Raw genomic sequence first — 16293 nt, forward strand, 5'->3', positions numbered from 1 at the left:
CTTGTATTAAATCAAGAGATTGATTTTGATTGACTGGAGATACACTATCCATAGGTTAAAATCGGTCAGTTCTTTTCAGGCTCCTTACCTGACGGTATGGCTATTTTTACTGTCATGGCAGATACATCATTCAAAATCACTGTGTGGAGAGTCTTAATTCAGCATATTGCATTATAAAGAGCTGAATGATAGGCGTCTAAAGACCAGAGTTTGACTCAAACTTTCACCGTATTTCTGTATTATTTTGATTCACATTGGAATAGTAATTGTTTGTTACTGTGATTCAAGACTAAAATAAATATTTAAGAGAAGATTTGTTTTACTCTTGTACATGTTGCAGTTTGAGTATGCCTTCGAAGGCATACTTCCCCAATAATGTTTAGCCATTACTTAGAAATTCATAGTCTCATTCAGGTCAGAAGGGACGTAGACAGGTCTCTAGTCCAAGCTCCTGCTTAAAGCAAGGGGAATTCTGAGACCTAGGCTCAGAGCTTTGACCAGCTGGGTCTTGCAAACCTCCAGAACATAGATTTTGCAGCCTCTCTGGGCAACCTGTTCCAACATCCCCATAAATACCCTCGCTTAATTTTTTTGGTCCTTATTTCTGGTTGAAACCTCTCATTTTCAGATCATTGCTTCTTGTACTTCCACTCTGCACTCTCTAAATTGCCATGCTCTGCCTTCTTGATAATGATCTCTTATGCATTGGCAGCTGCTGTTGGGTTCTCCCAGAGCCACCCCCCCTCCAGGCTAAGGGAGCCCAGCCTCATCAGCGTCATTTCCCAGGGCAGGTGTGGCACACCTGGTGACCCTCTGCTGCCCACTCTCTGTCAACTGCAGCCTTGTGCAGTACTTCAGGTTTTGTCTAATGAGTGATGAGTAGAAGTGTGTTTCCTTCATCTCCTGGCTACGCTTCTGTCAAGACAGCTTGATGCGGTTAGTCTTTACGGCCACCAAAGGCATGCCAGTGGCTTGTGCTCAGCCTATGGTTCCCAAGTCCTTGCTGCCAAGGGGGTTAGTCTGTCCTGCGGCAGGATTTTGCATTTGTCCTTTCCAACTTCAGGAGGCTTGTCTTGACCCTTTCTACAGCTTGTCTGGGACCTGGTGAAGGGCAGTCCTGCTCTCAGACCTCTTAGACCAGCTGTTTGGTGTCTGAAATTTGTCTTGTTTCAGACACCAAACTCTTGTCTCCTTCTCCACGTCACGCTCAAACTATTTGTGTCTTCAGATCTATATGAATGGGAAGTGATCCAAATTAAATTTTATCTTTTCCATGTTATGAGATATACAATATTTCTCCTTAAGATATTGCCAAACTTAGAGCCTGTTAGGAGCTGCAGTATTTGTGCAGCTGTACAGTGCCCAGCCAGAAATATTAATTACAGATGTAAGATATTTATTGTTCTTGGGTTGGTGATGGTGGTGTTCATATTTGGTTTGTAATGGGTCAGTATCTAGGCCAAGACAAAGCTTTTTTGTGTTAAAGTATTATCTTGCCAATATGTAATCTTTTTAGCATTAAACATTAATTACAATATTGCAATCAAACCATGTTTCGTACTGATCTTTCAAACTAAAAGAGTTTCTAGCTGTGGAAAGAGTGAGGTTTGGGACAGCCTTCCAGTCAGAACTGGGGGGAAGAAAAAACTCAAAGGACTTGAAAGTTAGAGCTAGACCAGTCTATAGATTTGTGCTACAGCCCACTGTGGGGGGGAATGGCTGGGCTTCACTAGTATAGAGATTCCTTTCTTTCCTTGCAATGAGATTAAAACCCAGCACAACAGAAACATATTAGTGCGTTAAACAGAACATTCAGTAAGAAACACAAAATGTCATAAATTGTAACCTGTCTCTGAATTTTACAAACATCCTTTAACACTGCATTGTTGTTGGGACTGTATCTCTTAATGCATCTTATAGGAAACCACTTGTCATAATTAAACCCCTTTATTGTTAAACCCATTTCCTCTGCTTGACTTCATTGGGCTGAGCAGAAAGTGAAGGAACTCATTAAAAATTTTTTATAGAAACTGGGATTGGAAAAAAAAAAATATCACTTGCTGTTACCGGTGTCTGTGTAAAAGTTACTGCTTTACATATGTCTATAGGTGCATTTCCAGCATCACCTCTCTCAGTGGGGCTGGAGGTGGCCATGCTGGGAGAACTGGTCAGCTTGGAGTGGGGAGGGAGGGAAGCGCCCTTGTAACCTGTCGGACAGGGGAACCCAGAGCTTCAGCTTCAGCATTGCTGGCACTGAGAGAGCATGTGTCAGCGGTGCCTGGAGCAGAGCCTAGAGCTCCCTTGGTGGATGTACTGAGGCTTACAGGGCTGCCTGTGGCCCAGGAGGTTTGGGGACATAGGGGAGTGTGAGCTCAGGCAGGCGGGCTGTGCTGTGGGGCGCTCGGCAGGTGGCGAGGGCCATGCATCACTGTGGCTGTGGTCCCCACCTGGGACAGCAGTGAGGAGTTCTGCTGGAGGAAGCCATGGGGCCACGCAGGCACCTAAGCAGCAGTGTGTGGCCCCCTCAGTTGCTGCTGGGGCTATTTTGCAGGCAAAGCTGCCATTTGTCTGGGGTGATGGATTTTGCAGGGCTTGTGGGAGGCCCTAGGGAAGGAGTGGGGGGAGGAGAGGGTGAAGGGAGCTGGGGGATAACAGGTGAGGTTCATTCTGGATATAAAATTTGTTGATTTTTATTCCTCTTACTGAAAAGGGTCATCCTATTTTTGAGGTAGCCTTGTATTTACATCACAGTAATACTATTATACTCCTCTGTTGACCTTATAATTTCAGTTTTCTGCTTTTAAAAATGTGTGGAATCTCTGCTTCTCTGAATGAGAGTGTCTGTCCCACTGCTCACTGTTCATAGGCACCCTAGACATAGCATCTGTCAGTTGTAAGATGCGCTTTTATGTGGATGCTTGGAAAGGTAGCTTTGCGCTGTATGTATGTTTTTGTTTCTGCAAGCAACTTCAGGAACGTACCTGCTATTCAGAAAGTAGCAGTAGTGAAAATGCTACACACATTAAAGATAGATGCGTTTATGACCCAAAGCTAATATGATTCTTACAGTATCTTTACCTAGTAAGCTAAAATACTGTTACAGGAGAGGCTATGCAGCCATGGAATGAGTATGTTTTTTATGGTCCTGATATATACAAAGATGATTACTTACTTCATTTAGTTCCTTAACAGATAGATGTCTGGAAAAGAAAGAATTATATGCAAAACATTTCATTATCATAAAATAGAAATCACTTTGAGTACTTAAACACTTTGATTACATCATCACTGAAAATTAACAGCCCTTAGCAGGGGAAGGATTTTATTACTGCTATAGAAGTTCAGAGGCTGGTTATGTTTTTACATAAATTATTTGCAGGAGAAGGTTATAGACTTCCATTAAAAAAATAGCATTCACTGAATTCATTATGGTAAATGAGAAAAGTCTTTGTTAAGGATTTATTTTGGGAGGAGGGGAAAAGAGAGATGAATGATTATCGGCTCTCTTAAACACTTTTCATCTCATACCAAAAAGTCTTATTATGAACTTTAAAGTTAGCTATAAATAGAGGTAAGTTCGTTGAAGACTGAAGAGTTTCAAAAGAAACATGCACAGAGGCAGAATGGAAAGGGCAAAGGAAAGGAGGTGTGAACCAAGAAGAGGAATGGACATGCTCCTCATGGTCCTGATTCAAGTATGTTATTTGAGTTATTTTTCTGCCTTCTCCTGATATGCCTGATCAACAGGGATATCTTTCTTTCCTGAGAAGGTTTGTCAGAAAATATTCTGCCCTCAAACAGGGACAATGTATTGAGTCTGACATCTTTTGTTAGATATCCTGGATATGATGAACACTCATGCTTTTTAGCAGCATGTATCTCATCATAAAAGAGATAGAGGACCAGATTTTAGAAGTTACTTAGCAATATAAGGTGTGGATATCTAGCAGTTTTTTGAAGGCTCCAGGATGTAGTCCCTGCTTAGCTTACCTCCTGGACAGAGAAAATAAGACACCAGGTTATTTTGCTAAATCAGAGAGAATGCAAAAGGACAATACATCATAGAAAACCCTGGGAGCTATTTTTCAACACATTTTCAGTGAGAAGGGGTCTTTTGCTTGTACCTGTGCTGAAAACATCAGCATGGAGGCTTAAAGAGGCAAGAAATTTGGGAATTGTCTGTTAGGGGAAAGTTTCAGGAAGGCTAGGAGGAAGGAGAGGAACTGTTTTGAGTTTGGATAGTTGCTTTTGTGTTAGCTTCTGCAATTTGTTAGCTTGGTCTCAGAGGTCATTATTTCTTGTGTGAAAGCCTATATTCAGGACATTGGATACATGGCAAAGAAGCAGCAATAAAGGTGTGCTGGCAGGGCTGGCCTCCACCATGAGATGACTTGCTACTCACATGGCCTGCTTACCACAGGCATGTAGAAGTTGAAATCACACCAAAGCTTCTAAAATACATTCCAGGATCCTGCACATGCCTATTTTTTATGAGGCTATTTATAGACTGTATAAATAACGACGTGTTTAATTTTGTAAGTCTTCCAAATCTTGTTGGAAAACAGGACTCACACTCCTAAATCACATCTGTGGTTTGACAGCTTTGCTTGGAGTCTTGCAGGTAACGGTCATAGTGCCGTACTCCTCCACGATCCAGTTCATACGTATGCTTTCTCCTTAAAAAGCTGTGACTGGACTGAAGATGGGTGAGAAATATTTTGAGTGAAGTGCTTGTGTGGGAAATTTGGGAAGTGTCTTCCCAGATCACATGTGGTCTTAGTGTGTGCCACTCCTCTCTTACTCATGTGATTAAAAAGCCTAGTACAATCAAAACACCCCAACAAACTATTAGAATTATTTTGATACCTATAACTATAATGAGAAGTGGAGCTTTGTGGTTATGGTTTTTGCTGCTGCCTTTTACTTCTAGAACAAGAAATGGTAAGTATTTATATTAAAGAAATTGGCTTTACAATAGGACCTTTCAAATCCAAGGGCTCTGTATACTGATGTCTGGCTGGCAAATGTGTTTATAACAGTTCTCACAGAGCTTTCAATGTATGTACTGTCCTACCAAGGGAGGGAATCAGTCATAGGACTTGGAACTTTGCAGCTATAGGTCAGGTCACACATCTGACTATGAAGCTACTTCATGTTAGTAAAATGTCTTAGCAGCCAGCAGCTTTTGGAACCTAATCCATGAAAGAATTTAAGCACCATTCAGGAAAAAAACCACCACAATCCATACTTAAGCTCACTCCTTAAGTATATACTTAAGTTTAAGCAGAAGATTATTTCACTGATTTGTAAGCTCCACCCCCCCACACCCCCCTCCCCCCGGGATTTGTAGCGACCTTTGTAAAATGAAGCAAAATTCCATCCTGATGAACTGAAATTGAAACCATTTAAAGAGGGATGGACAGGATTGACACTGCTCAGTTGTGCTCAGACTTCTGGCTGCAATAGGTTTTCGTTGAGAGGCTTTTGAGCGTTATACCCTGTGGCCCCTGGGTGTGTGTTGTTCCTCTTCCCAGCATGTGCCCACCACCACCCCCATGATGAATGTGCATTTTGGTCACACAGCAAGAGCGCATTTGCATCTGGTTACATGGCAGTGAGCAGCAGCAGCGCACATACGTGCTCGTCTAACTGGGTAAGAGTGTTGTGTGAAAAAAGCAATCAAACTCATAACCTGACATATGCATATGCTTGGTTGTGCAGCTGGACACAAGAGGTTTGTGCTTCAGGACTTGGTGCTCATCCACACTGCTGTGTCAGGATGCTCAATGAACATGGGTGTGGTATGAGGGAGGACGGCAAGATGGAAAGAGTAAGAAGCAACTCGTGGTCTGGATTCATGGTCTCATGGGCTGGAGCAAGACTTCTGGCTAAAGATTAGTAATTTCTTTTGCTGAATGGAATGTCCCCGGGATATGGAGTGCCTTTCTGTATCTCTGCTGCAGTCACTGTATTTCCCTGTCACTTGATTTACCAACTGTGCTGAGCAAGCGCTATTGTTTCTACTTAGAAGGGGTTGCAAAACCTCTAAATGTTACTACAGAAAAGTAGGAGAAACCTTAAACAAAGTGTTCGTGGAAGTTCTGCCTACTTTGTTACTCCTTTACCATTATTTTGGCAGTTTTTTCTTTAAAAAAATGCCTGTGTCACATTACGCTAAATACCACTTCTCTCAATTATTCACAGCTGTCTAAAGAATAACTTTTGTTTTCTTAAGTAAAAGCAGAGGTGTGATGGTAGTAAAGACTTGTGGTTTGACCGGAGGGAGTGTTTTGGTTCTCAGGGAACGAGGATGAGGAATGCACCCATACCTTGTTACTTTTGCCGATATTGAAAAGGTGTGAGTTTGGCTGAGTGTGTTCCGCATGTAGAAGAACTGTCTGCTTATCTCTGGCTCTGGAGGAAGTGGCTGATACTGCTTTGGCAGTGTCTTCAGAGGTCTAGGGGAGTCAAAGGGGAATGTTAAGAACTGTTAAGGAGTAAAAGAAGTGCAGGGACTGCTATAAGTGCAAGCTCAAGGAGTAAACCACTGGAATTTTCCAAGGGTATTTCAATGTATTTGTGCTGAGCTTAGCTCAGGTCCAGGAGCTTCTTGGGGCCCTTCAATAGCAACAGTAATTTTGGATAATATTCTACATTTGCAAGACATTGCTGTACTGTGTTACATGCCATTTAATGCTGCTTTCATGCGCTTCACTGGTATGTGCCAAGTACAGCTCTTGGCTGTTGATATTTCTGGGTGGATATGGCTGTGTATAAGGCCCAGCCAGGGAACACACTGCAGTTTAGACGCACAGGAAAAAATGCTCTTTATCCCAGAACACCCACTGCTAACACGTGCCCAGTGTTTTCTGGCAGACATGGGCACGCTCTGCCTGTGCTCTGAGACCAGCCAGTCAGCCCAGCTCCAGCAGGAAGCTGCAGCATGGGGAGCTTGGGTCAGTAACACTGGAGGTGCCTCCATGCTACCCTGCAGACCTGCCCTTCTGCAGCAGGCTCCTGCAGCATGTTTGTGTGGTACAGACCAAAATTAAGTCAGGTGAGAGGATCCTGGCCACTGTAATACGAACAGAAACAAATAGTGAAATTTTGTGGAATGGAATGAGATTTCTGTGCTTTTACAATTTTGAATTTGTGAAGCTACACTATCCTTTTATATTCTTATTCCTTAAGTTAAAATCTTAAATAATCTGAATATGTCTATAATGCCAATCATATTTTAAATTTCTTTATAGCTTTTACAGCAGTCATTGCAGGCACAGAAGGATAAGCTTGTCAGGCCTGGATGACCTTTTGGAAGGATGTCTTAATTGTAGCAGTTAGTGTTTGGGGTTGAAAAAATGAAGAAACAATTAAGTTTTTTGTTTGTGGGCATATCATAGAAACATATATTCATGGAACAGAGCTTGGTCCACCTTCTGTGGGAGTAAATGGCAATATTCCAGTTAATTTATATGGACCATGGTTTGTAGCAAAGAAAACTGGCAGAAAGATTTAAGAGGCAATGAAGTCACTATTATCACGGTAAACAGAGCCTAAGGCACCAATACAAATTGATGGAAGGTTCCCCGCCCCCCCCCAAGGATTTGTATCTGTGTTGAACAGGATTCAACATTTCTAGACTCTCAGCTTGGTGGTAGGCTCAGCCAAGCTGATTCTGAAGATGCAGCCCTGAGCTGTAGAGGAGTGAAGGCAGTGGGTTGATTAGCACTGATAACGTGCAGCTGTGGCCTTGCCTCAGAGGCAGTGGGTTGGCTGACATGGATGATGTGCAGCTGTAGCTTGTTCCTGGTAAGTAGTTAAATAGCATTGAGGATTGTGGGGGAAGGGGTTGGATGGAGGAGTAGTGTGTTCTGACCTCTGGAGGAAGGAGAAACAGCACGGACAGTAGAATATGACCAACGGCAAAAGCCTTGTTGCGACCTACTAGTTTGTTAGTGCTGCAACACTGAGCTGCTGCTGTGAACGCTCAGGGCTCGTTTTGTTCTCTAATTTCATATCAGAACCTAAAATAGTCCAAACAGAGCCAGGTGGCAAGAGGATGCCAGCTCACTTCCAGCCATCTCGTTGCCATGGGCGGTACAGATGGATGTGAGTGTTCGTTAGCATTGAGTTCCCCAAGGACAGCAGGGGAGTAATCTCATAAGTAATCTTACCGTGGGGGAGGTATAGGGTCCTGGAAAACAGAGGAAACAAATATCTGTGTCAGTTTTTGATTTGTATTACTAAAAGAAATGTAAAGAGTTTAAATCAAGCAGACATGCCTGTGTCAACAAAGGGTTCATGTGCTCTACAGCATATGTCATAGTTCAATATGCCATTTTAAAATCACTGAGTGGTAAAGGACATCTACGTAAACCATGAATGCAAGTAAGTGAGATAATTTTGGACTGCAGATGTGAGTGCTCTTACCCTTCAGGTATTGCTAGCAAGATTGTAGCCTGCCTTTAAAACTATATTAAATGGCAAAACTACCTGTAAAAATTTTAAATGACTGTCTACTTACCTGGGGTCCATGTATTTTCATTCTTTCTCCTAAAAATAATGATTAATAATCTTTAATACAGTGCTATCCATATAATTCATAAATAAATGTATAGCTTTATGCTGGTATTGTTGTTATTATTTTTATTAGTATTGCAGCCCCTTCCCCCAACCCCTACCAGCTCTACTTCCAGAACTTTTTGCTCCAAGGTTATGTTGTATCTCTGTATCTTTGTAACTTTTCCTGTTACTGAATGGGGAGCGTTAATTTATGTGAACCTAGAAGAAGCTGGAAGCTTTGGAAGTTCGGTGGGAGTTTGTTCTGTGTGGGAATGACGGCAAGTCACAGTCTAGACCCAAGAGAGGTCACTGAAGCGCGTATTTTCTCTGTTAGCTGTTCTGTGCGTGAGGCCAATGGGCTTCCAACAAGGCGTATTGGAAGTGGAGAGGATTTTGTTTGACCTGTACTTTATTTAGCCTTTGTTATGGATGGATTCACTGATGGATGCAGGTGCAACTTATTCTCAACCATTTGTGCTTCTCTCCATATAAACCAGACTAAATATACCTAGATAATTATGGCAATCATAGAAGTGTTGAGAATCTTCCTGTGCTGTAGCCAATAAATCTTTTTAATATCACTGACATTCATTTCATAAGAGACATAACCCAGAATCAGTTAAAGCAGGAAAAAACATGTTTGATTTTTTCAGCTTAAATTCTACAATAAAGGAGTAAAATCGTCATGATACTTGATAAAACAGAGTGATCTTTGGTTTTACCTCTGGATTTCAGAATGAAAAATTTGACAGTGATATTTATTCAGGTATTGTAAATTTAAATATAATTCAGAGACTACATATATGCTTATCAAGTTATTTGGGATGCATTTTTTGACTGTTTTGATTTTTATATAGAAATTTGTAAAAATCTTGACAAACAATGAAAGTAAACCTACTTTTTGCTTTCAAATTTATGAAAATGACTGATTATGTGAATGAACATAGGACATGTTATTAATAAAACACCCTATCTTACTCTTTTTGCATTTGATTTTGATTTTGAAAATATTTTCGTAAGTTCTACATAATGAAGTCCTACCAAATGCAAAAAGAGATGCAATATATCTTAAGTTCTTCTTAAAGTAAACCATAACAAATTACTCTGAATAAAATCATGGTACCTTAAATATTTAACAATTCTAGAAAATAACTGTTGATAAAAATTCTTCTGTGCTGTTCATGCCATCTTGTGGCAAAGCCACTTAATAGCACTGGGCATAAGCATAAATGTTAAGAGACAGTTAGTAAAAGTGTAGTTATATGCAGTGTTAGCTAAGGAGGTACTAAAAATATGTATAAGTTGCATTCTCAAACTGCAGAGTTTAGTTTACCTGCCTGTACTATCTTTGGTTCATCTTAATGTCAGCACACATCTCATGGAGGCAGACAAACACGTAAATCTAACCTGCTAAATCCTGGTGGAATTTGAAGCTTTATATAAACTGGCAAACTGTCGGTGGGACCTTACCTAATGATTTCTGCAGCTTTTGAAGCTGGTTCACTTGATTCTCACTCAATTCAGCTTTTTTACAAACTACATCAGGTTTTGCTCACAAGAGTCAATCTAATTCTAACCTTTCATTTTGCAGGCTTTATAGTCCTTACTTTCTCACAGTCTGTAGGAATTATTTGGCTCTATGTTTTGTATTGTAATATGAACTAAAAGGAAAAAATAAATTATTTTACATGGAAATCTCTGCATTATTTTTCCGGCAAATATTTTCTGATCAAATATAATACGTACTCTCTGAAAATCAGCTGTTAGAGCAAACATAGAAAGGATCATATTTTCCTGGCTTGGCAATTGCATTCTTTTTGACCATAGTCAGCATATAGTTCAAAGATTTGAAAATGCTAAGAGAAAAAATATCATTCTTTTTCAAGGTTAATCAGATACTTATCCCTTCAGTAGTTGACTTCATGAGATACTGCTACATGTAAAGTATATCAACTATTTTAAAAGCAGCTTTCTATATACTTTAAAAATAATCTTATCATTGAGTAACCATCAATTGAAGGATTTAACAGTTGGACACCTCATTCGATTCTTGAAGAATAAGGTATTCTGTTTCTGATTTCACCACAAGAAATGAAACTGAAAAAACCCAAAAGTTAAAGGTACACTTGTGACTCAAAATTAATGGATTTTGAAGCAAATTTACAGTGAAAGGTAAAACAATGGAGGAAAAATATATGCTAGGTGATATACCACAGAATTATAATATTTTGGTAGGAGAACATTGTCAGGTAGCTTTTGTAAATAGTTACCCTGGGATGTAAATCCTTAATAGGAATTGCTAAAATTGTTATTACTATTTAAAAATAGTTATTAGACTATGCTTTACAATATATTAATAAAAAATGCCTGAGAAGGTTAAGGAGCCAAAAAGAACAAGATTATGAGAAGGAGAAGCAAAGCATAGCAGGGATCTTGCAGCCTATTGGTGGAACAGTTCAGGAGACACAGGCTTCCCCATCCCCCTCCTTATAATTGTAGGGAAAAGGAAAACCCAGTTTTTAAACGGAATGGCTTTTTTTCCTGCCCCTTGAGGAACAGAGACCTCATGAGATAAAATATGTTTCCTTTTGTAAATAATTACTTTGATGTTAGAGAATTGAAACAGTATTGCAAAATTTGCAGTATGATTATTTTGGAAGGCAGCTGCTGATCTGAAAACCATGTCTAGTCTATCATCTGCAGTCTTTGCTTACAAAAGCTAAATATGGAAGCAACAATTTCTATTTCTGATTGCAGAAACAGGTCGTCTTATTTTTATTATACCTCTAACACTTGACATGCTCCTCCCCTCCAGAACAGGCGTGTGTTTCTGTTAATAAAACAAAATAAAGATGTGTTTTAGTCATCATCCTTGAAACTATGTGTAGTAGAAATGGTGCTGCTTCTGACTGGGATTCCTCTAATTCTTGGTAGATCTGAGCAGTCAACAAGTGAAAGCAAGTGGCGAGAACATTGGTGGAAAGTGAAACAGGAACAGCTCACAGGACCTTGTGTGACCTCATACAATCAAATGTTGTGTGGCTAGGACTTTAAATAGACTGCACTTAACTTTAAATGATATTACAGAAAAGGAGAAACCTGTTTGTGTATAAGGTTTTAGATCTTTACTTACAGCCAAGTATTGAGGGGGCTGAGATGTGTCCTGGCTATTCGTTGGGGAAGCGGTGCCTAAAGGCCTTAAACAATGTTTATCTGTAAAAGAGGAAGAAAAATCAAGCCTGAGTAATTCAGCAATGCTATGTTTTAAGGAGAAGTGGGTTTAATGTTCAAAATATGCTTTTCAGGTCAGATCTTGCCATTTTTTGTAGCAATTTAATTTTTTCCTTTTCAGAACTCAACCATTATTTTAGTAGCTGTATTGAGGGCATAAGCATGACCCTGGTAATAGCTTTATGGTTAACTTCCTCACTGTGGTTAAAAAAGAAAAGCCTTCATAAGCTGCTACAGAGTTAAGAAATTTGACCTAAACTGTGAATAGATTACTGAATTTTTCATTCGAACCTTTGTTCTTCCCTTGCTGTTGTGGTAGTCTGGTTTGGCAAGGGGTGTGGTGGCTTAGTCTCTAGAGAGCTTTTTAATTTTACTTCAGCTTCTAATAAATGCTGCACCCATGGCCATCTAAAAAAAATGCACAGCTTGTACACTAGGATGTGTTTTCGAGTCATTAATTTTATGTCTCAAGGACATTGTTATTTGTCTATGAAAGATGACAAAATTGGATGTTAGCATTGAGTTTTGCCTTTCTGAAATAAATTTTCAGAACTTTCTTCAATCTTGTATCCTGCCACATTATAGTTACCGGGCATAACACACAGGCAAAAAGTAGCTTTTTGTTTAATGTTTTTTTTTTCTCTGAAATCACACACACAAAATGGTGTCTTTTTGCTATTTCAGGACAGTCTTACATAAACAACCAAAAATTCTGACTGCTAACTGGAAGTCTTTACCAAGATCAAACAAGTATTTGGAATTTACTTCAGGTTTCCAAATAAAATGCACGAATGAGTCTTTGGAACATAATGTAGAATATCTGGACGTTGAGACTGATTGTGATCTGCTCACACACTGCTAAGTTTAGTCACATTAAAAGCCATCTATTTAGACATCAAACTAACTCCCACAAAAATCAGTAGAAAAATCTGTGCCGCCTCTGTGAACTGGAGCAAGCTTTCATACCTGTATTGATCCTGTATTTTCTGACATTTTTGGTTTCTGGTTTCCTTTCTTCCTTGTTTAGGATTTCCCCCCAGTTTTTAAATGATTTAAAACCTCCATAGAGTGTTTATAATGGCTTAGGGCGATGGATAGCTAGAATGATATTTCACTTCTGTAAATGGGATATTAATTGGCTATGTATGTTTGGGCATTAAATGTGACTTAGAATGGCTTTAGTAAACCAAAACTTGATTAATGCAGCTATCTTGCAAGGTTAAGAATGCCTGAGAAATAAGCTCAAAGCTTGTTACAGCTATTGAAACTGGCAGAGAATGCCTTTAAAAACAGTACTACCTTTCTTGATCTGCAGTTATCATCTGGAGGAAAGTTTCATGTGTTCTTTAGTAAGTTTTCCATCTTAAAGATTTCTAGCCTTAAATAGCACTAGGCTTTTCTGAAACTGTTGTGGATTTGAGCAGTCAGTTTTTTGCACATTCCAGGTGGAATAGGGTCATAGAATTTCTCCCATGAAGGTAATGTTGAAATTACAAAAGCAGCATGTAATTATTAATAATAATGTAATCTAATGGAAATAAGGGTAACTGTTGAATATGAAGGTGCAGACAAAGCTCTTCTCTTGTTCCCGCCTACTATTTTATTTTTCAGTCAAACCATTTCATTTTAAAAAATATCCAGACTGAAAACCCTGTCTGTACTGTTCCTGTTTACCTCTAGGTTTGCTCACTTTCTTTCTGCAGACAGCAAGAGTTACCTGCATATTCGGATTCTTGTTGAGGTTTGGCTGGAAGGATTCTCAAAGCATTCATGGCCTCCAGAGTGGAAGAACTTACAGTCTCATAGTCACCTTCTTCCTCCTCAGATACCTTGGAGGAAGATTGTAAGTCACTCTTGCCCTTCATTGTCAGATCTTTGTTCTGGATAGAAGAGGAGATACACAAATAATACAAATAAATTTAAGTTCAAGATTAATACTTGATTACCAGAACCAGACATTTGGTGCATAGGAAATTTTCTGATGGAAATCGAAGGGTTGGAAAGTAGTTGAACAGAAGTTTTTGGGGATTAAATTTTTTATTTAGATTCATAAAATAGCCATTTGAGAGCCAGTTTAGTTATCTCTGAATTTGGCCTGTCACCACTCTTGAAAATATGATGAGTGTTTACTTTTATGATCATTGCAGACATTTGAAATTGTGCCTTGCATTATAGTATTTTCCATGTGGTGTTTGTATTGTACTGACTGTTTGCATATGTTACTTGCAAGAACATATTAACTAGCTCATCACAAATGTTATGCTTTAAAATAAGAACATGCACTGTTTTTGGGAATTTGTGCTAGCAAATGTGCAGTCCAAGTGAACACAATAACAAGTATGTATTGAATAGTGGAATCCACAGAAATGTGGTGCTGAGAGTGACTCAGGATGTCTCTGGATGTCTCTGTGCACTTGTGCTAGGCTTGTTCAAGATTATTTTCTGGAGTCTTGCTCTGCCCCACATGCTAGAACCTAACTGCTGGCTTCCTTCAGGAGGAGACTTGTACAAATAGTGCAGAGCTGAGATTAGTGCCGAGTGAACTCAACTGGGGGTACCCAGTGTCTTTGTAAGTTGTATTTTGCTACCAGAGACAGTACAGATGCATCCACGCACTTGCATCTTCCCTGATGTTTGTTTTAATCTCTTCCTGAACTCACAAGTAATGGTGAATCAATAGCTTCCAGAGATGTCATCTTCCACTAGTTAACTGTCCTTTCAGTTTGTGCTTTTTGAGTGCTACAAATTAAATCAATTTGTTTTACCCTCCAAGGACACTAAAAAAAATTATGACCCACTTTTTCAACCTTTATTATGCTTAATGCCTATAATTATATTTCATTTTAACCTTCTCACTAAACAGGTACAATTCTTTAAAGCTTTCCTGAATTATCAACCAACTTAGAAGACTTTGAACCTTATATCCCCACTGTTACTTTCCTGTGAACTCTCTCCAGGTTGTACATGTCTGTATTACAACATCAAGCAGACCTTCAGGTGTTCTTGACAATACATTTCAGGGTGAGGTTTGCCTTTTTATAAAAGTACATAAAAAATCCCACCACACCGTAGACAGACCCCTACATAATACATGGGTTTGAAGGCTCTTCTGCCTCCTAATGCTCTCCAGTTCAGTAGCAGATTGCTGTCTGAGGGTGGGTATTTTTTCAATCACTTGTGCAAACACTTCACACGTTTTCATCTAGACCAGGTTTCCAGATTTCTACGTGTGAGACCGTCTTCTGTGAAATGTCAAAGACCTAACAAAAATCAAGGCATGTCACATATAATGTTTTATTTCTCCCTGCTACGGTTGTATTTCTTCTGAGAAGGAAATTGCTTTGGGTTGAGGACTTGATGAGACGTTCATGTTCACATTAGCAATTTTTTACATAATCAGACTTATTATTTCCAAAAGATGCTTTCAGACTGACTTTGTTTAACGGTGTCTCTGGCTATGTAATATGAACCCTTTGGTTAAGGATTTGCTTGCTTTCTTGTAAGAAATTTAGGTTACCACTGTTCTTTTCCATTGCTGTAGGAACTCAGGACTCCTTGGAAAGTCCACAAAGATAATCAATTAATGTCTCAGAAATTACTTCAAATACTTCCTTAAGTGCTTTATCATAAGTAAATATTCTCCTGGCTGTTCTTTCCCTGTTCCGCTCTGCACTATTACTGCCTTCTACTTGGTATTAATCCCATATAGCATCTGATTGTAATTAACCTTTCTATGAAACCTGAAGCAGCCAAAGTATTGATTGCATCAACCTTCTTTAGTCCTTCTTTACTTGTTCCACTTGCTTATTAGGCACTAGACCTGTGCTTTCTTGTCATCTTTCTCTGGCTTGTAAGGTATTTGTCTTTTCTTACACACCTGAGCTGAAATTTAAACCCAGCTTTCAGATACAAATGGGAAGACATTGAAATGTGTACTGTTAGCTTTTCATCTTTTTTTTTCATCATTACATGTGAAACCTTGAAGTTTATGACTCACATACTTGTTCAGCTTGACTTCTGTTATTTTCACATAATCTTGTGATAAAGGTGTATTTTAGATTCAGACCATAAATGGAGAATTGATTAGCGAGCGAGTCACTTCTCTAACCTCCCACTAAAATAAATTAAAAGTTCTCATATATAATTCAGAATTCTCATGCTTTATTTTGCATTAAAAAACAGTGAGGACTGCATTTTCTGTTACCAGTGTTATAGCCAAGATGATATTAACAGATCTCAGGAAGTGAAAGAAAAGTAAAATTTTAAGAGGAACAGTGTGATACTTACAAAACGGTAGGTATTAGTGAGAACAATTCTTCTGTTTTCTGTATGAAATGGAGAAAAAATGTCAGCAGGTGTCATTCTGTAGAAAATGATGCAATAATATCTTATATAAAGGAATAAAAATCTGCCAACTACACAGTATTTTACAGATACTAAAACAACGGAGATGAAGCAAATCCACCCATGAATTTGTTGACCTGTGCAATGCATGAGGAA

At 39.1% G+C, this 16293-nt stretch overlaps 1 protein-coding gene across 5 annotated transcripts in view; it reads right to left on the reverse strand.

The window, feature by feature from the left end:
- CLNK (cytokine dependent hematopoietic cell linker) overlaps positions 1-16293 on the reverse strand; it is a gene marked incomplete at its 5' end in the record, with an annotated part of 64554 nt that overhangs the window by 15295 nt on the left and 32966 nt on the right. For 3 of the 5 annotated variants that reach the window (XM_080387611.1, XM_080387612.1, XM_080387610.1), the window contains 8 exons: positions 3173-3200; positions 6330-6458; positions 8175-8194; positions 8525-8553; positions 11347-11392; positions 11696-11775; positions 13511-13673; positions 16081-16118. In XM_080387611.1, coding sequence (XP_080243737.1) covers positions 3173-3200; positions 6330-6458; positions 8175-8194; positions 8525-8553; positions 11347-11392; positions 11696-11775; positions 13511-13673; positions 16081-16118 — 533 coding nt within the window. Of the gene's footprint in view, positions 1-3172; positions 3201-6329; positions 6459-8174; positions 8195-8524; positions 8554-11346; positions 11393-11695; positions 11776-13510; positions 13674-16080; positions 16288-16293 lie in introns of those variants that run through there. The other 2 variants (XM_080387609.1, XM_080387613.1) reach the window with 2 other exon arrangements.

The sequence above is a fragment of the Falco punctatus genome (assembly GCF_963210335.1).
Source record: "Falco punctatus genome assembly, chromosome: 1".
Taxonomy (NCBI): Eukaryota; Metazoa; Chordata; class Aves; order Falconiformes; family Falconidae; genus Falco; species Falco punctatus.